Source organism: Myotis lucifugus, unplaced genomic scaffold, assembly GCF_000147115.1.
Source record: "Myotis lucifugus unplaced genomic scaffold, Myoluc2.0 scaffold_17, whole genome shotgun sequence".
NCBI classification, from domain to species: Eukaryota; Metazoa; Chordata; class Mammalia; order Chiroptera; family Vespertilionidae; genus Myotis; species Myotis lucifugus.
In genome coordinates this window covers 7,554,102-7,575,116 of record NW_005871065.1, presented here as the reverse complement: position 1 = coordinate 7,575,116, position 21,015 = coordinate 7,554,102, and the positions used below count along the sequence as shown (strand labels likewise).

General features: G+C 40.7%; 1 protein-coding gene across 8 annotated transcripts in view; it reads left to right on the top strand.

Moving 5' to 3' along the window:
- Nucleotides 1-21,015, top strand: part of ENPP2 (ectonucleotide pyrophosphatase/phosphodiesterase 2) — a 101,544-nt gene that overhangs the window by 8,790 nt on the left and 71,739 nt on the right. For 3 of the 8 annotated variants that reach the window (XM_006085240.3, XM_023750940.1, XM_006085241.3), the window contains exons 1-2: nt 15,351-15,466; nt 15,685-15,787. In XM_006085240.3, coding sequence (XP_006085302.1) covers nt 15,434-15,466; nt 15,685-15,787 — 136 coding nt within the window. In that variant the 5' untranslated portion in view covers nt 15,351-15,433. Of the gene's footprint in view, nt 1-10,119; nt 10,139-15,350; nt 15,467-15,684; nt 15,788-21,015 lie in introns of those variants that run through there. The other 5 variants (XM_023750938.1, XM_023750941.1, XM_023750937.1 and 2 more) reach the window with 3 other exon arrangements.

Sequence of the window (21,015 nt, the reverse complement as noted above, 5' to 3'; positions counted from 1 at the left end):
ACCATTGTCTTCCTTTGTTAATTTACTCAACCGCTATTTATTGGATGTCCCTGTGTGCCAGGCACTGTGCTAGGCTCTGGGGATACATGGGAAGAGACATAGACGTGTGGAGCTTATAGTCCAATGGGAGGGGCACGTATGCCAGGAATTAGGGTGAAGTGTTGCAAGACAGAAGGGTGGAGTGAGAAAGAGCATACTGGGGTGGGGAGGCAGTGTGGTCAGGGAAGTTCTCTGGGCTGCAAACTGAGAAGTCCAACGAGTCAGTTTCCAAAGCCAGCCAACCAGTAAGTGGCAGGACTGAAGTTTGAGCCTACATTTGCCTGACTCTAAAAACCATCTACTTTTCACTGAATCTTAACCAAAAAGAGAAAAAAGTTATACTTGTTCTCAAAATGTTTCCGCTTAGCTGTGTTGTACTCCCACGAAACAATCTGAACAACAATGAGGAGACAAACCATTCAGCCATTCTGAGAATACACCAGGGGTTGGCCACGATGTGCTTGTAAGTGCCAAGTGCAGCTGCAAGCACCACTGCTGAGGAGTGTGGAGAGAGCATTGTTGGGCTGGAGCTGGGTGATGCAGGAGGAGTCTGCCCGCTCTTCAGATGCACCACAATGCCCCCTTTACTCCCTGGGATCGTGACCTTGATTACAATGCAGGGCACGCAAATCCCACTTGTTTATTCCTTTCATTCTTAGACAAACACAAATCTAATAAAGAAGCAAATAAGTCTGTCCAGGTCACAAGTCCTCGTGGAAAGGCAGGTCTTTCAGGGAGGTTGATCTAATGCTAGCAGGTTGCCATTGCAACATGCGTCACTGGGGTTCAAGGGTAGTACTGCTTTCCATGCTAATTACACACTGCAAACCTCTGCCAAGGGAAGTTAAGAAGGTCTGAGACATAGAATGGGCAGCCATCTTTCTTGGGTATTTAGATTTCTGTCTGTGTGGAGAAGGCAGCTGGTCCAGATGCAGAAAGTCTAACACTTTCTATAAGAGATGTGCTAGAACTTGCAGGAGACGGAGATGCAATCCCTGTCTTTGTGGAACCTTCAGCTTAGTAAGAACAATTTCTGACCTGTCAAACTCAATAGCTGGGGCAAAGTATGGTGGAAAGATCAGGGCCTTTGACCCACTCAGACTGGATTCAAATCCTTTCCCCATCCCCACCACTTGCCCTGTAGCTTGGAGCAAATGATTTCATCTTTCTGAGTCCTGGTTTCTTTACTCATAAAATGGGATTTGATAAGTAATTCATGCATTTATATAATCATCTTAAGATGTTATTATTTTTGCTGTGTTTACTAAGGTTATTATTAGGATATGGCCAATTCCTATTCTAATACAGACTGGGTGATTTTGGGCATATTATTCCAACTTTTCTTCTAAATAGGATTATTCTAATAGTCTTATTTGTGTGGCTCAAGAGCTAATGACATTCTTTCATCACTCACACCTCTCTATTTATTCTTTATTCATAGCTCATCACTAATTGATATAGTTATATATTTTGTGCCTTTTTCCATGCATTAAAATGTAAGCTCCACAAGCAGGTATTTAGGTTCTCTTATTAGTTGCTGGTGTCTTTGGGGCCTAAAAGAGTACCTGGAACACGTTAGGTTCTCAATAAAACATTTGCTGCATAAATGGATGAATAAGCAAATGAATGAATGCCAAATCCTCTGTTATATGTTTAGCAACTGGAGGCTCCCAGCCCACAGTAGCTGTTCCTGTGCTTAGTGTCATTATGATTATAATATGGTGTGTGTCGCCAGGCGAATCAATACAGAAAGATTGCTGCCAGCTCTGTCAGGCGACAATCTTTGTTCTTAGCGCCGGCATCTCATGCACTGTGCTGTAGTTGGGCTGAAACAACCAGGTCATTGTCAATAGTAAGGTCACATGAGACTACGTGCAAAAATAAGAGTTTCAGAATTTTTTTATCCATTCTCAGGAAGAAGTGGAAACAGCTGCAGAAAGGAAGGGAAGACTGGGCAAAGGAGAAAATAGCATCTTTTGCAAAATATTTTATCACATGAGGCCACAGGCTGTATACATCTGTGACCGAGACTTACCCAGTCCCAAACCTAAAGGCATACAAAACCAGCTGCATTGCTCAGATGACACAAAAGAGTATGTGGGTATAAAGGCTCCAACCTCCAGTGGGTGCCCACGTGAAAAACTTGACAGAATCTCTTCTGTTTCTGAACTGTGAAAGGCACTAGAGAAAACCCCCTCCACTGGCCTCCAAACTTGAGATTGGAGGACATTGTTTTAAAAGTAAGGACACAGACAATAGGATGGTGAAGGCCTTGGCAGGGGGTGGGGGCAGGCTTGAAGAGGTCAGTGGGGGAAGAAGGGGACATATGTAATACTTTCAACAATAAAGATTTTAAAAAAATAAAAGTAAGGAAACTAAATGTACCACAATGGTGTGGGCTATAGCTTAGAAGTGGGACTCTGGTTAGGTAGGCAGATCCGAGTTTAAATGAACCTTTGTGAACGTGGGCAAATGACTTAAACTTCTGTGAGTGTCTCAAAAAGAGAAAGCAGTATGTGCTGTGCACGATTGTTGAGAATTCAGTGAGATCATTTCTGTAGGATGTCTGGCACATTCTAGGAGCTCAGCAGATGGTAGCTGTGATTATCGACAATGAACCCTACATGGATTATTTTATTGAATCCCCACAACAACGCTCTGAGGAAGGCACTCGGATGATTTTCATTTTACATATGAGGAACTGGAGGTCCAGAGTGGGTTCCTAACTCCAAGGCCCACAGCTAGTAACCAAGCCCAGTGGCCCAGGATTTTAGTAATTAACAAGTTGTATAACATCTCTTCTAAGAGTATCAGAAGCTTAGCAGGACAACGTGAGGGCCAGAACTTCTGCATTTTCTTGCATAATACTCTAGTGGCAAGCTGGGGTTATTGGATTTCAACTTTGAAGTGGCTCTGTGTTCACAAAGGATTATGAGAGTCCTATAAAGTTGGTAAAGGCAATATAAGGCCAGCTTGTCTTAGGTCCATCTTCTAGGTCAACCCAAAAGTATGTTACTTCATCTCTTGCTTAAGTCTATCACATTTTTTTGTGAAAGGTGTTTCTCCTTAACCCTGGCCAGTGTTTCCTATACTTGCATTAATTAAATTGTACACACTAATTTTATATCAGTCCATACCTAGCTATATCTATCTGTATATTTCCTTCAAGAGATGGAAGAGTAAGAACAAGGTGTGTGTAAGGATCCTTTTCCTTTCCTTTTGATTTATCCAGAAAACATAGAACTGAATTCTGGTTGTTTAATCATTTGAGTAGCTCTTTGCTGGACCTTACAGAGGGAGAATTTAGCTCCCTAAGAGTTTTAAGAAGAGAGGAAAGTAATAGCTGCTCAGAGTCGGAAAGGACTTTACATGTTGTATAGCCAATCTTCCTCTGAGTTTAGAGACTTTATAAGAATTCCTGACCAGCAGCACCCAGCCTTTCCTTGAATAGTGACTGGGGATTTTTTTTTTTTTGGTAAGAGAACCCTGACAGCACTGATTGTTAGAAAGTTCCTCTTATTATGAGATGAGGCATGCTTCTCTGTAACTTTTAGTTTTGCCCAAGGAGATACATACAATAAAACTCATATATGCCTTGCATTTCTGCTGCGGTCCAATCCCAGCAGGTCCAGGGGTCCCCAAAGGTGTGGACGGAGTCGGCGAAGAAGGAATGACACGAAGACAGCCTTCAGTTGGTCAGCAGCCTAGTCAGGACCTATAGCCAGGATCTCTAGCCAAAGTTCTGGTCGGAGTTCTGGTCAGGAACTGATGAGGATCTGACGTTTATTGTCTTATTACATCCGTATTTATACCAGCCGATCTCAATCCCGTCAATTTCTATTACAAGGGTTAAGGTGTTTCTCATCTCCATTCCAGGGAGTAAAGTCCATGTAACTTAATTACCCGCCTGGCACTCAATCAAGGGGTTGTATCCCCTCCCTAACCTCAGGGAAAGATCCCCACCTGGGGAAACAACCTTTCTCGGAGAGGTGACCTTGGTTAAAACACATGGCGCTAAAGGGAGCAAACATATTAACTAGGATGGACCGGCCTCCGGCACATTTCCCTTTAAATATTAAAGAAAGACAGCCACATCCACCTTTTCCCACCATTCATGCAGGGCACCCAGGTTGCATGGTCACAGGGTCCTTAACCACTTGCCAGAAGGGGAGCTCATTAAATATCCATTCTCTCAATACCAGTGAGAGTGAGCCTTTTCAAACACAAATTGGATGATGTCACTGCCTGCCTGGCTCAGATCCCTCCAGTAGCTTCACACCCAAAACGAAACCCAAAGGTTCCACTATGACCTTTGAGGTCCTGCATGAGCCAGCAGCCCCCATCGCCTCTTTGACATCATCTGCTATTCCTCCCCCCATCTCTCCCTCCACTCCAGCCACATTGGCCTTCCTGATCACACACAGGGCTACTGCTGTCTTAGGGCCTTCCATTTGCTACTTGTGAAGACACCCGGTTCTTCCATCCACATTTGTGTTCAGATATCATCTCTTCAGAGAGACCTCAGTGCCATTTAATTGAAAATAGCTCTTCCCATTACCTCTATTCTCTTGCTCTGCTTTGTTTTTCTTATCATTTTTCAACTACCCAATATTATATTTCTTTTCCCACTAGAATGTGGGACCCATGGAACAGAGCTTGTATTCTGCTCACTTTGCATCTCCAATGCCTGAAACATCCTAGGTGCTTAGTAAAAGTTTGTTGAATAAATAAACAAATGAGTGATCAATGACTGGATTGGGTACGATGAACTCTTCCTCACTCTGATCATGCCCCTCTCGATACTGTCTAGTAGGGTTGTCCTAAAATGAAACATCCAGAGGTGAGCACAACCCAGATGGAGTCCAGATAGTACCAGGATCTGCTGAACTTGTCTCTCCTGGATCTGGGTAGTGATTTGTTTGTTAAATGAACCTAAGCTAAAATGAGGTCATTTAGAGTTCTGGTTAAGAATGGGCTTCTATAGAACTTGTAGGTAACAAAAACTCCCAGGTTTCTTTTATAAGAATCGCTGTCAATTCTGGACTCTCCTGTATTCTTTTTCAAGGATGTTATCCCAGATATTTTGATCTGGTTCTCTCTCCACTTTTTTTTCAACTCTTGATTTCAACCTGTCAAGGTATTTCTGAATTTTGAGTCAGTCCATGGTACATAGTACATGGCAGTTAGCTGTCACTGGAATATTGAGTTCAAGAACATACCCCCCACATCTTTGATTCAGAAATCAGGAAGCTACTACCATGTATGTCACCTCCACAGATAGCTCCTGATGCTTAGAAAGCTGAAGAATGGACATCGAAATAATAGTGCAGAAAAACCTCCCATTCCACAGTCTTGTTTTCCCAGAGAAACCACTAGCAGGGGTAGGAAGATGGATCCTGTCTCAATTCTGTATCCAGATCTCCTCTTGCACATAATGACAATGTCAGGGGCATAATTGGCAGAGTCTATAAACCATATGTATAACTCATTCTACAAAAAATCTGTAAGACAGGAGGGCCCTTGGAGGTGAGGTGGAATAGAGATTGAGTACGTCGGTTCTCCAGATCCTCCACACGTACCCATTGCATAGGTGAATGATAGGATAGCGTGTTTTAACAAACTGTTGACTTCCCAATCTCCCAATTAAAGTATGCTTTTTATCTCAATATCCCTGATAGCAAGTAGTATGTGGCCCCAAGTAAGCTTTCATTTAGCATTAGCTAATGCAGTTAGTACTTACTAAATCTGCGTTGATCCAATATTATATGAATTTGTAAAATTCTGGATTTTCAAAGTTTAGGGCAGTTGTCTTACAATGTCCAGCATTCTCTTTTATCTACTAGGAGTTTTTTCTTTTTCTTTTTCTTTTTTTAAATATATTTTATTGATTTTTTACAGAAAGGAAGGGAGAGGGATAGAGAGCCAGAAACATCAATGAGAGAGAAACATGGATCAGCTGCCTCCTGCACACTCCCCACTGGGGATGCGCCTGCAACCAAGGTACATGCCCTTGACCAGAATCGAACCCAGGACCCTTGAGTCCTCAGGCCAATGCTCTATCCACTGAGCCAAACCGGTTAGGGCTCTACTAGGAGTTTTGAAATGACATTACATAGTGGTGATATTTGCACATCCCTGAGACTATACTAAAACCCACCAAAATGTACAGCTTAAAGGGATGGACTTTACGGTTTAAGAAACATACCTCAAAAAGAGGAGAGGAAAGGGGATGCGGGGGGGGGGCAGAACTAGTGAGATTATCACTGCAGGGAAGCAAATTCCAACGCCTCTGAACTCACAGAAAAGGAACATTAACCTTGGCCTTCGGCTCTCAGGTCAGTGCCTTCAAAGCTGTCTCCAGAGTCACCTCAGTTGCCCTCTGAACCTACCAACAGGAAGAAGCATTTGATTCGTGGTATGGACCTATTTTAACCAGCCTCTGTGTATGATGAAACCAGAACATTCCTAGAAATAGGATTTCCTGGGGCTTTCTCAGAGCATGTCAGGCCCTCTGCCATACCACTTTCATCAGGTGTCCCGTTTCATTTTACTTTCAAATAAAATAGCGTAAGAAGAGAACCCAGTTCTCACCTACAGATCTCAAGGGGTTTGAATCTTAATGGCAAAAAACTGTAATCAGAATTTGTGGGACAGTTGTGGGAATTTAAGAGCCATGCCTTGAAATAACATGGATGAACCTTGAGGGCATTATGCTAAGTGAAGTTAAATTGCTTCTTTTGTTAAATTGCTCCCCAAGTATTTTAGACATTTTTGATACTATTGTAACTACAATTGTTTTCTTAATTTCATTTCAGATTGTCCATTGCTAATGTGTAGAACTATAACTGATTTTTAATTATCTTGTATCATGCAACTTTCTAGAACATATTTATTGGTTCTAGTAGCTTTTTAATATATTCAATAGAATGTTCTATATGCAAGATCATATCATCTATGAATATAGATAGTTTTATTCCTTTTTATTTGAATGCCTTTTTATTGTTTTTATTGCCTAATTGCCCTAGCTAGAAATGCACTACTGCATAGAAGTGGTGAGAGAAGACATCCTTGTCTTGGTCCCAATCTCAGGGGGAAAGCATTTAGTCTTTTACCATTATGGGTAATGTTAGCTGTGAGTTTTTTTGTAGAAGTCTTTTATCAGGTGGGGAAAGTTCCCTTTTATGTCTTATTTGTGAAAGTCTGTAGCTAGTGTTCAATTGCAACAGGAATCCCAGAAATGGCAGTTTTGCTTCCTCCCCAAGAGGAAGTCATTGGGCTGCTGAGCATGTGATTATTCCATCCCAGTAGCAAGCATACACTTCCTTTTAGGTTTGAGTTCAAACAAATGTCTTGAGTTGAAACTCAAATTCTTGGGGCTTTCCAATCCAAATAGAGGGTCTTTATTATTGTAGCTGAAACCTGTAGTTGAAAGCTGCCTCCAGAGTCACCCTACCCTTTGCCAAGTAAGTGCTGCTCATTTTCTCCTGAGGTTCGTGAGGACGCAGAAAGAGTGATTCATAGCATTTCTGATTTTAATTTACATATAATCTCACCATAAGTAAAAAGGAATTTTCCTAGAACCTATGTCACTACTAAACACCTATTATGTGCCCAGCACTTTGCTGAATGCTGAGAACATGACAGCAGATGCAGTCTTTATCCCCCTGTAAATAATAATGGCTAATATTTGTGTGTTTTCTATGTTTCAGGCACTGAGCTACTTGCTTAACATGCATTATGTAATTTGGTCTTCATATCAACCCTGGGTGACTGTCATTTTGGTTGTTGTTAAAAGTCACCCAAATGTTAGAGAACTTAAGCAAGGTCTCATGCTTAAAAGTGGCAGACCCAGGTTAGTCAGGCTCTAGAATCCAGGTTCTTAGTCTCTATATCAAGTGGTTTCTTTCTCCCGTTCTTTGGGCATTTACGCTCTTATTGTTAAGACAAGAAATACTCAGATAAAACAGGGAAGCCTAGAGAAACAAGAGACAAATGTCTTTGGGTAGAATCCAGGTGTTCTTGAACTGAGGATGATGCAGTGGGTGCTGCAGTTAAGGGGAATGTTGTGAAGATGCTGAGCCCTGAGGAAGGCTATGAACTGACTAAGAATTGGATGAGTGCATTGGAAAGAGGAGGACTTTGGGGCTGAGAATCAGCATGAGGAGAAGTGTGATGCAGATATGAGCCTGGACTCCTTGGGGGAAGAGCTTGACTAGAATGAGAGTATCCAGGGCTCATCAATGAAAGATCTGACTTGAGACAATTTGGGTCAGATTTTGGGATGTGTATATTACAACACAGGTTTGGATTTAGAAAAGTATTTAAACAGTGGAATTAACTTAGTTATTTGTTGTTTTCTTTTCACAAGTTGCATTTCTTGAGTTTCCAGGTTTCTGTGAAGGTGGTGTAGGTTAGAAGGGAGGTGTCTGGTTGGCTGGAATCCAGGCTCTCCACCCCCTTAAAGTACAGCCACTCTAAATTTAGATGTTGGTATTTCGTTTGAGATTTTACTTGATAATAGGGTTTTAGTGCTTAAAAAAGAGTTAGCCAATAATTCTGCTTTACAGATGAAGAAACGTGGGCTTGAAGTGACACAGCCAGTTAGTAAGAGAGCAAGAATTCAAGTTCCAATTCAAGTATCAATGCCAAGTAACTTCATTCAACAAACATTTATTGTCTGGCTGTTATCTCCCAGGAAAGATGCAAAGCTCTGTGGAGTACAAGGATGACTGGTCCCTGCATTCGAAGAGAAATCACAAGGGATAGAGGTGCCTAAAAAGAGATTGCAGATAATGTGGAAGCAGAGAAAAGGACCCCATTGCTTTTCATGGGAAGGGGAAAAGCAGAGAGTGGGGAGGGTTCGCAGAGGAGTGATACCGGACCTGAATCTTCATGACTATGTTGGAGTTTTTCAGGGAGATTTGGTGGAGAAGGGCATTCTAGGCCAAAGAAACAACATATAATAAGGAATGAAGGTGTGAGAAAACACAACTTAATTAAGGAATAGCAAATATTTTTCTAATTAAGAAAACTTACCATTTATTAAGCATTCTTCTGTGCCACACACTGTGCTAGGCAATTTGCATGGATTATTTCATCTAATACTCTTAAGAATCCTATGAGCTGGAAACAGATGAGAAAACCGAGTCTTAGGATGGAGAAGGGTCATGCAAGGTCTCACAGTTAAACAGTGGTACAGCTGGGATCTGAACTCCTGGGGGCTTAATGTCACCTTGAGAGTCCTATGTACTTTGCTAGGCAGTTTGGATTTTATCCTCTTGGTCAGTGGTTCTCAAACTTGTATCAGAATCACCTGGTGGGCTTGTTAAAACCTGGATTCTGGGTTCTATCACCCCCAGAGTTTCTGATTCTGTAGGTCCGAAAAGGATTTGCATTTCTGGCAAGTTTCCAGGTGATTCCAACCCTGCTAGTTCAAGGATCACACTTTGAGAACCACTGTGATGGACAGCCATTAGAAGGTTTCAAGTTTGGGAGGAAAATCATCAGATTTGCATTTTATTTAAGGCTCTCTGGTCAATGAATGGGAATAAATTACAGGCTGAATAAGAGAGAACTCAATGAAATGGTGTTTGAACGGGGCAGAGAGGACATAAGGAAGAGCAGTTAAGAGATGAACGTCTAATACCCAACCATAAGCATGAAGATGAAGGGATAGTCTAAAAGGAAGAGGAAAATAATTTAGGTACTAATAGCGTTCAGAAAGCTCTGATAAATGATAGTAATCATTGTAATTAATAAATAGAACCTCTGGGTAGAGTGTCTGATTTAGAAGCGAGATGAAAGAATGGTTATAGAAGAAAAAGTAGTTTTAAGCTTGCTTTGAGTAGAAATGAAGAGGGGAGGGTGAACGGGTTGTTTGGGTCTTAGATGTGTCGAGTTGAGGCCCTCGTGTGGTGCAAGAGAGATTTCATGTTATAGAGAGAAGAGGACTAAGCTGGCTGAGGGGACCTGGATTCTAGTCTTGGCTCAATCACTTACCCACCACTTTGGAGATGACAAACACTCTTTGAACTTCCATTTCTTCACCTGCAAGTGGAGTTAAGAACAACTTCGCAGCCTGCCTATGTAAGACTGGAAGGTAAAGGGTGAGAGTTTTCAACCCTGTGGTGGAACTCGGGATAAAAAACACTTTTCTCTGATTATATACACCCACCCACCGGTGCTCAGATATTCCACAGTCCACATTACAAAGTTGGCTCAAGATGAAAACTTTCAAGAGGTTCACCCACATGCTGGTGTGCCATCTGGCCGAATGGTGACAGCCTTCTTCCATTCCCCCGGATGTTTAGCATGCAGGTTTCAGGGCAGCTGAAAAGATGTAGACTTATGCTGGGTTTTGAGTTTTAAAATGTTTTATTACAAGCTAGAGTTAGGGACAAAGCTGCATTATTTCGTTGGGGTAATTCTTTTTCAAACTCAATCATGAACCAATGTATTTTCAGTGTTTAAAGTCAGATATAACTTTACTTTAAATCAACTTTCTCAGCTGATTTTTAAAACTACTGGCCGATGTTTTAAAGCTACTAGCCTATCCCTTATTTTAACTATGTAATTCTAGAATGTTAGCAAATGGATGTCTTTCTTATAAGCCAATTAAAAGTTAAGAAGTGACTTTACTGAATATGTATTTGGTCATCATAATGGTTGAATATTCATTAACTCAGGAGTCATACTTAACGCCTTCCTGCCCCTCAATGCCCATACCCAATTCATTAACAAGTCTTTATCCTGACTCACCTGGGTTTCTACCTCTCCATTACCCCCATAACCTTTTGGGTGGGAGGTATCACTATCTTTCGCCTGGATCACTGACATTGTTTCCAGAATTATCTATTGTATTCATTCCTGACTCCCTCCAATTCTTATTCTCATAGTACAGAGATTAATACCTCAAAATCTGATTAAACTTCCACCTGTTTAAGCCCTTTTAAGCCTTTCCATTGCTTTTAGGATAAAGACAACACCACCTAACATGACCATTGAGGTCCCACATGAACTGGCCTCTACTAACCTCTCCAGTCTCATTTCATTCCATGCTAACTTTTGCTTTTCCTATACAAGTCAAACTGGCTGTCATTTCACCTTATGCATGTGCTGAGGTCCACTCTACACAGAACCTTTGTGCATCCTGTTCCCTCTCTCTAGAATCTTTTTCTCCTCTCTTACCTAGTTACTCCCACGTTTCTGCACATCACAGCTCAAGTGATACTCCACCAAGTCTTCTCTGACCCTGCCGACTAGGTCAATACTGAATTACAGTAGTTCCCTCTTGTCCGTGGTTTTGTTTCTTACACTTTCAGTTACACACAACCAATCCTGGTCTGAATATTAAATGGAAAATTCCAGAAATAAACAACTCATAAGTTTTAAATTGTGTGCCTTTTCCATTTATTTCTGTGTCTATTTGATGACAATGGAGAGCAGCGAACTATATCTGGTTCAGTTCCTTACATAATACCAGTGACCAGAACAGTGTTTGGTACACAGTAGGAGCTAATGAATATTTGTGCAATGATTGAATATTCTTAGCTGAGATTGTTCTGGTGTAGGGGCTTATGCTTAGATTCCACTGGCAGTAAATGAAATGCATGGAAGTTTATGATATAAATTGAAGCCCTTGAAAGATGTGACAGTGTTTATTTCAGCTCTCAATTGTGTAATAACCAATAGCACAAGCCCTGTTTGCATTTGAATAGGCATATGCTATTTCTCCACTGGAGAACCCCCTGGGGACACAGATTACTCATAGAACTTTGCATCTGTGGTTTAGAATCTTAAGTGGTGTCTACTTGGTACACATCTGCAGTCCTGGATTGCAGGAGCCAATTGAGCCAGCTTGTTTTTCTATTAGCTGTTAGAATGTCTTGCTCAATTTAGATTGGCAAAAGACTGCTAGCCCGTTTTTTTTCTGACTTTTCTAACAGCCCTCCACCACATCAGAATTGAAAACCAAGACTTAACTCAAAAAGTTTTAAAATAGACTCTGAAGAATACACCTGGAATTTGTCTTCTTACTTTCATAGTGCATGTGCTGTCGTTATTGCTAACTGATACCACTGAAAATCAGGTGGTCAGTGAATTGTCTAGCATCCTAGTGTTAGAAGTATTCTGGGAATGGTGTTAAAGTCAAGGCATGTTAATTCTGCATAATGAGAAACTGGATATAGATAAAGTTTGAAGCAGTTCATGAAAATGCCATAATTACTGCAGGAGGCAAGAGTGACAACCCTCAATTACATCTCTCTCAGATCTCACTGTTAACCTCAAGCCCTCTTACCTTAATCAGAGCTTGGGAACAAGGATTCACAGAGCCATTTCATGAAAAGGTAGACTGTGCATTTGTATAAATGCAACTACTGTATTGCAATTAAGCAACACACACACTGCTGCTTTGTGCCACCAGCAAGGTAAATAAAAGACCGTTCTGCTGCTTACAGTTTGGGGATGATTTCCCTGGAGGAGTAGCCATGGTTTGTCACCAAGAGATCTGAACTTTAATGTCCAATCCGTAGTAAATGCTGTTAATAATATATTAAAATTATATTATGAATTAGACCGAGCAAGTCAACTTTCAGGGCATAAACAAATGGACTCAGAATAATTTATTCTAATGCTCTGTTTCTCCAAATGTGGTCCTTACATTACTTACATCAGAATAGTCTATTCTGCCAGGTCTTGCCTGGTCCCTAAACTACCCCTTCCCTGTCCCCACCCCTTAGACCTAATGCATCAGAATCTTGGGGAGTAGGCCATAGGCATCAACACTTTCAACAAGCTCCCAAAATGGTTCTTTTGCTTAATAAAGCTTGAGAACCACAGAGTGATTCTTTAGGGCCTGAGACTTTCAAAGATTTGTTTATACTTCTGGGTTTTCTTCTGCCAGGGGGCAGTGTTTTCTGACGTACAGCTAGATTAGTAAACCATCCTGGAAGTTAATTTCAGTCTTTCTCATACATTTTCTTGATTACTGACCCGACCGTGGATGACCTTATATAAAAATCTTATAAACTCCAGATTAGGTGAACTTTCTTAATTTGGTTTTGTTATAGAACATTTTGGACTGTATTTCAGTCACTTTAGTTGAGTTTCTAGACCTATGCATTATCAGATTTTTTGGTTTTCTCCGTTTTGGACAATGAGAGTTGTTTTTGTTGTTGTTTTTTTTAAGAGATAATTGTATTTTGTAGTTGATTTGATGCCCAAGGTAGGGATTTTGGTCATCTTCCTGAGAATTAATATATAATGATGTCTTATAGTAAAATTCTGGTTAGCAATGGTTAGATGGTGTTGCGTGTGTGTGCGTGTTTGCGCGCTTGCACATGTGCAGTTATGTGTATGTGTCTGTTAATGAACTCCATATGCACAATGACCTGGTAGAAGATAAAGTTCTTTGGCAGAATGATGAACAGAAATAGTGACTGAGTTCAATCCTCTTAGATAATTGGTAACAAGTGCTGTACAGAAGCCAATTATGGATCAACTTGGCTATTATACTTATGGTTTTTTCTCCCTGCACAGCTACTCTGCATGTCAAAAAAATTAAGAGATGGTGTTCAACTTCTGAGTCTAATTTTATTTTCAAGGGGAGCCTTCATTATTCTCAAACCGAGTTTCCACGATCAAATGTCAGACAGAATCTAAAGTTGCTGGAGTCCGGCAGGGGCTGGGGAGGTTGGAGGGACAGGGAGGCAAGATTTGAAGGACATTGGGAACATCGTGGCATAGGATGTCATCAAGGCTGCCTTAATGTTTTCCTTTTTGGTTTATAGTGTGTCTCTGTAAAAACTAGCCTGCATCTTGAAGTTGAATATAAGTAGGAGAAAAATCTTACCCGGGTTTTGTTTTTTTAATAAGCCCTGCTGAATACCCCACTCAAAATCATTTCAGTATGGCACACAGATTAAAGTAAGAGACTTCTATAGAAAAATTCATGAGCCAGCCCTCTCGCCAGAGTGCACAACTAAAGGGGTTTTAGAAAGGCAACGTAATGTTTGCCAGTGTTTTCTTTTTTTTTCAATGAGCTGTTACTAAGTTCTAGAATATATAATGCCGCCCAGGCCTACTGTGCAGCCCACTATAATAAACAAGTTCTTGCTTTTGTGCTATCCTGTTTTATTTAAGCAAAGCCACCGCTCCGTTGCATAGTGAGTGGTGTATTTGTTTATATACACGCATGTTCTCTGTGGGAGAATGATGGTCGCTGGGCCCCGGGGAGAGAAAAACCAAGGCCAAAGCTTCTTCCCTCATTTGAATCCTAAAAGCATACAAAATTTAAATAACTTTCAGATTTAGATGCCTCGATTTCTTTTTGATGGCTCCTGGCTGCCAAATAGCTTAGTACAGAAACTTTAATGCTCACAATAGCCTCAAAGGACACAATTTGAGGGGAAGAGGGCTGGATGATAATTTAACCGGGAAATAACCAGGGAAACAGTTCTTCAAAGATAAATTCTTGCACCACTGAGATTTCCTTCCTAAATTCAATCACTAATAAAGCTTCCCCATCCACGCCCCACTCCCCACCCCCCAGCCCCACACACACCAAGCTGACAGTTTTTCGGGAAGAGGAGGCAGAAATAAATTATTTCCCCCCTCCTCCAGGGCAGAGGACTTTCTGCTGCTTAGCTGGCATTCCCCGTGTTGTGATAAAAGTTACTTCTCTAAACTCTCACAACAGGGGGAAAATAATGCTGTCTCTTGTGTTAGTTACAATCTGGGGAGACTTGGTCCTGAGAAATACTTGAGGAGTCGGGAGTAGCTGCGAATGTGGCAACAGGAACAGGTCATTTCAACGGCCAGGAAAAATAAATATACGAGACAGAGAGGGGAAGCAATTAGGCTTATAAATGATAAAGCTTTCCTGTTTTTTTGTGTGTTTTTTTTTCTTTTAAAATAATGCCGTGAGGTTGATGATCCCTTATAACTAGCTGCATTGTAAACCTTCAAAGCTTAAAGCTGGTAGAAACCCCTTGCCAGTTCTGTTTCATTTTTATCGGATAAAACACATTTGGTTTCTTTTTGAAAGACCATGTTTTTGTGAGGGAAGGAAAATGAACATGAGCTGTTATTGGCCCCAGCAACCCAAGAAACCCTCATGTTAGCAGAGGAAACCACATGAAAGTGTGTGTGTTAGGGGAGGGACCGATAAGGGGGTGGAGAAAAGGAGGCTGATGTTTCCAGCCTCTTAAACTCAGGGCTGTGATTTGTGAACAGACTGTGATGCAATCGAGCTTTGGACAAATCAGAACAGCCTGTCAACCTCCCAGGTGGGATTACATGCAGTTAATAGACTGAGCTCAGAGCCCCAAAAAGCAGTGCATTCAGTGTGGGCAAAGAGAACACACTGCAAAAGGCTTTCCAAGAACCCTCTGCCATGGCAAGGAGCAGCGTGTCCCAGGCACGGCAGGTAGGAGGAAGGTGGAATGGCAGGGCTTGGTCTTCAGAAGCAGCTCCAGATTTTGTTTTTCTTTTTGTTGTTTTGAGAAATGAAGACAGCGCTTGATGGTGCATTTTGGAAGCTGTGGAATTAGGTGGTGACGTTGAAGTCATTTGCATTTGCCTTCCTAGAATTTGATGCAGTCTTGTCTAGCTGTATTTGACAACTCGATCTCTTTATTCCCTTAGGTGATGTCCCTGTTCACTTTTGCTATTGGAGCCAATATCTGCTTGGGATTTGCAGCAAATCGAATCAAGAGGGAAGAAGGCTGGGATGAAGGCCCTCCTACAGGTAAGTGTTGCAACTATCTGCATTTTCAACCTTTTAAAAGTGTTATACACTAGGTCATCAATAGAAGCTCAGTGAGAAAGGCATCTTTAAATAACTTTGCAGTATAACTAATTTAGTCCTTAATTTCTCCAAAATAAAATCAGCTCTGTGTATCAATCAGGTGAGAGAACGTGGTTTTAATTAGAGAACATTTATGATGTCTTCATGATAACTAGCCATTTAATTCTTTCTGCACTGCAATTCATACATATTAAGACAAAATTAAAACTCTTGTTAATAGACAAGGCTAAAATAGAAGTGGTGAGAGCCCGTGCTGCTTTAGTATTGGAGATACATGAATCGGATTGATTATCCTGTGGCGTTGGATATAGTGCTTATCTCCAGAAAGTTCTGACCTGGGGGCAAAGAGGAGTGGGAGTAAGAAAGACAGTGAGCTGACTTCAAGAAACTTCAGAAATTTAGGACTAGCAGATTAAGATTTACCTAAAATAGGAAAAAGATTTTTAAAAAAGGAGGTGCTTCAGATTTGAGCTCATTGGTTTTTCTTTCGGCCTAGAGAAAGGTAAGTTTTAACAGTGTACCTCGACTCAGCTAATAGAACCGAAGTGAAAGCGTTTCCTTTTACAATACACTGCGCCCTAAGCAGTGTGGGAGTTCTTATAAAGGAGCTCCTTGTGCAGACGGAGGGGGCTTAACTGACCAGGTCTTAAGTAACGAGTTGGTTAATTTCCTGGAAATTGGAGCTGCTGATGGTTTTATAAATAAAAATTACATATTAAGTAATGCGTACTCTAGGGGGCAATATTTTCTTGACTTTGCCTGACATCTCAGCATGTTTGTCTGCCTTCCTGTGCATTTTGTATTTCTCTGTATTTCTTGACCTGGCTGCCATAAAAGGTTATCACCTGTCTCTGGTTAGCCAGCATGAGCTTGTATTCACCAAGTTATGATACATATATTGTTGGATTACTAAGTCTTCCTTATATTGAAAAGTTACTTTTGTGTGTCATGCCAGAATTATATGAGAAGTAGTTTAGTGAGTTGAAGTGGGGTATGGTTGGGGTGAAAAGTGAGAAAACAAATAATAAAAATTGCACCCCCAGGGAACCAAATGGACACAATGAGTTGTCTTCTGTTGGGGGGTGAAAGGAGAGAAGAGTGGATCACTGGGCTGGAGAATCCTGTTTTTATTGGTAACAAATGCTCTCTTCAAAGACCTCCCTTTCTTGTTCCAGACAAGTATAACTCCCATTAACACCGACTGTAACTGCACAGACTGGAGGGGGCGGGGTCTCTAGCCGATCCTTAGGATGGTCGTGTGGGCAAGCTAGCAGCCCAGCAGCCCGGCAGCCCACTGCTGGTTCTTTCTAATGCACCCTCCAGGGAACTTTCTCCTGTTTTGTATTAATATAGCACTTTGGCTAAAACTGATAATTACAAGCTGTTTCCTTAATGAATGTGTAAAATCCAGCCACTCATTATTTTTGGGAAACAGTCATGAAAGTCCTGGACTTGGCAGCCTGAATTCATGTAACTTGCTGTGTGGTCTTGGGCAAGTCACTTGTGAAGTCTGTTTCCTTCGCTGTACTATGAGGAGCAGGTCTAGATGATTTCTAATTTTTCTACTGGATTAAAAAAAAAGCCCATGGTTCTATGTATTCTGTGCCATTGCCTCTGAATGTATGTGCTCTCTACTGGAGAACTTGGAAAGTGTAGGCCACAGTTATTAACAAACTATTTTCATACATTATAAGAAACAGGTATAAGAACTAATGAAATAATGCTACTTCTGGGAAAATAATATGATCTATATTCAAATTAATAAATCTAAGTGATCTTAAGTATACTACAAAATATTTGCTTCTTGAATTATTTGAGGAAATCATCTATTATTTTAGGCCTCTATGGTGTCTTCTAGAATAGTTGAAAAGTCTATCTATATGAAGCTTAGTCTTGCGATATAATGCCATTTAAGTCTGAGTGTTAGGATTTTGGTATGCTGGCACACTTTTTTATTTTTTATTTTTCTACTGATGGAGCTTATCTGCTGTTTAGGCAAGACCTAAAGAGATGCACTTTGGAAAATGGGTGAAGGCATCGTGCAGAGACTTGAAGCATTTTAATCTTGTTAAAGGCAATATGTGCCTAGAAAGGGCCTCCTTCAAATAACACATGTGGCTGGTTATTCTGTCAGCAAAGAGTTCACATCAGAAAACACTGGGTGAACTTTCCTATACATATTAGAACAAGATCCTGGGAAGAAAGACAGCCATGCCTGTGTTCAGAAACACTTTGATGTTCACAGAAATCTGGGAAGCTCAGTGCTTCTAGGTTGTTTCACAAAATAGAAGGAACACAAAGGGTATTAATGTATGGCCAGCTTCAGACTGATCAGAGCACGATCTCCCGTCCAGAAGCACACAGTGCCTTGTTTGGTAAATGTCGTTCCTCGGAGCTCTCAGCAAAAGCTGAGGACATTCTACACACATGCAACTGCTGTACTATGGACTGGGCTGCTAGTTTCAAGGCTGTTGCAGTGCAAACAGTCTGTTATAATTAATTAACTAGCACATTTGTTAGCTGGATTTATTGTTAGGACCTGGTGATCTATTGGAAGTCATGGTGGAATAGGGTGTCTTCTACCAGATCATAAAAGATGTATAGATTTATTAGAAGATGTGAACTGAGCAGAGTCAGTTATAATTCTGTTGGGTAAATATAATGGGCAATCAGGTAAATGAGATGGCTGAAATACATTTTCAAAGACAATGTTAGTGATAAATGCCATTTAGCTTGACATCTTTGTCCCATACCTACATCTGATGCAGCCAGCTTGATTCACCTTTAAGACGACAAGAGAATTTATGTGTATGCAAGTATGTGTGCACTCATGTACATGTGCATCCATGTGTGTTTATGGTGTTGTGGTAGAGTCTATTTTACTAAAGTTTGTGATAGATATTCTTTCAGTCTCCCGGTGAAAAATGGGATATCCTCTGAAGTATAAGAAACTTAATACTTTAAAGATGAAGGGAAATTGTAAGCTTGTGAATGGCTGGCTAGTAAACCTGAAAGCTCAGTTCAATTTATTATCATTTTTAGTAGCATGAAAGTTAAAAGTGTGTGAGTATGAATGAAATTCACAAATATAAATATGAAATGAATTTCTCTAACAACTTTATGAGCAAAGATTTTCTTTGTGAATCATAGAGAAATCAGACAATAATAAGAGGAATGAGATGGTTCATGTTCATTTGATAACTTTAAGAATCTCTTTTTACAATGAGAAGAAAAAGCTATTTAAAAGATGGGCTAGTAGCATGTAGGAAACTACAAAGCTGGCAGATATATCAACCCTCTTCTGTAAGGAAAACAATCTCATGATGTCATGGGGCTTTGTGTTAAACCTAGTGTAGAAATCAGGGGTGTTAGTCAATGGACTGAAATGACCTGAATTCAAATCTAAGGAGGGCACAGATATTTCATTTCTTTGTTACAGGGAGCTTTGGTGTAGTAATTTTTCAGTTATCTTAAAACTATACAGAATTCCTTATCTCATTTGCAAAAACAGAAATTTCAGTCCTCAATAAAGTTCAACATAGAATCTTGAGTCAACATAAAGTATCAATTCTTCCAAAATCATGTCTTAAAAAGAACATAATATAGATAATTCTGAGCCTATGTACAAAATGTGAAAAACCCTTTGTTAATGAAAACAATCCTGTAGTTATATTCAGATGATCTAAAATTTTAGCCAGACCTTTGCAAGCTCAAAGTAGGCCTAGAGATCAGATTTTCCAAACAGAAAAGTGGGATAATGTTGCCTCTCTACCAGAAAAGAGTTTTGAAAACAAAATGCTGTACTAATGCTGATGACAATACAAGATGTTGGGTATTTGATGATATATTTAATTGACCTTCAATTATGTTTGAAGGCCAGTGTTTAAATTTTTATCTCATCAATTTGATAATAGTTGTGATTGAAAAAGGACAGTGTTGTCCTAGCTGGTTTGGCTCAGTGGATAGAGCGTCAGCCTGCGGACTGAAGGGTTCCAGATTCGATTCTGGTCAAGGGCACGTGCCTGGGTTGCAGGCTTGATCCCCAGTGGGGGGCATGCAGGAGGCAGCCAATCAATAGTTCTCTCTCATCATTGATGTTTCTGTCTCTCTCTGCTTTCTCTCTTCCTCTCTGAAATCAATAAAGGCATATTTAAAAAACAACGGAGAGTTTTTCACTGTGTTGCAGCAGCTTTGCAGATCATTCAGAATCACACTACTGACTACCATCACAAATGTGATCTGAGTGGTTTAGAAGTTAAATTCACATTTTTGATTTTTAAGATTGAAGTTTATAGAACTCTGTTTTGTTGCAGCTTCTGAGGTCTTTCTACATGAGGACGCTGCATTTATCCACACACTGAAAGTTCAGGTGTTTGAAACATCCCAGGTGGACTTATTTATTTAACATGTTATCTGTGAACTCTGACCCAGCACCTGTCAGAGGAGGGAACAGTGGTGCTGGCAAGGATGGGTATTTACAGACAGAGGTGAATTTGGGAAACAGGCCTGTATGAGGGTGCTGCTTGCTAAGATATGAGGTAAAAAATATCAAGGGAAAATGGCAACTTCGATGCAAGAAAGTATGCCCAGGAAGAATGAGTCACATGATCCAGAAGAGCCATAGACAGTATTACATTCTAGAGTTGGGTGACATCTCGAATGCCATCCATGTCCTCTGCCGCCTTTCCCTGCCTTTTATACTTCAGAAGGGGCCGGCATACTCAGGGGAACCGTTATGTTTCAATGCTCTTAGAAAAGGAGACAGCATAACAGGCTGTGAGCCGGTTCAAAGCTTTAGTTGCTCTCACTTTCAGGAAACACTCCAGCTGAGAACCACGGGAAACGGGAGGAACAGATAGGGTGCCTATCTCAAACTCTGTTCCCAGGGCCAGACAAAACTTAGAAGGAAGAATCATCCAGCTTTGAGCTGAGCTAACTGTTTTCAAGCTTAAGTACTGCCTCTCTCTTCGGCCATCATCCAAATCTGGAAGTTTCTGCTTTGCAGGGAGATTTGGAGGGAAATATGATTGGAAATCCAGGAGGAAGTAATGTTTAGGTCACAACTCTTGTCATGAATTAGGTTCTTTCCAATTAGGTTCATAGCAATAGTATTTTTAACTGCATAGATGGCACCAGAATTCTACATCACTACCTGTGTGGGGTGTGTG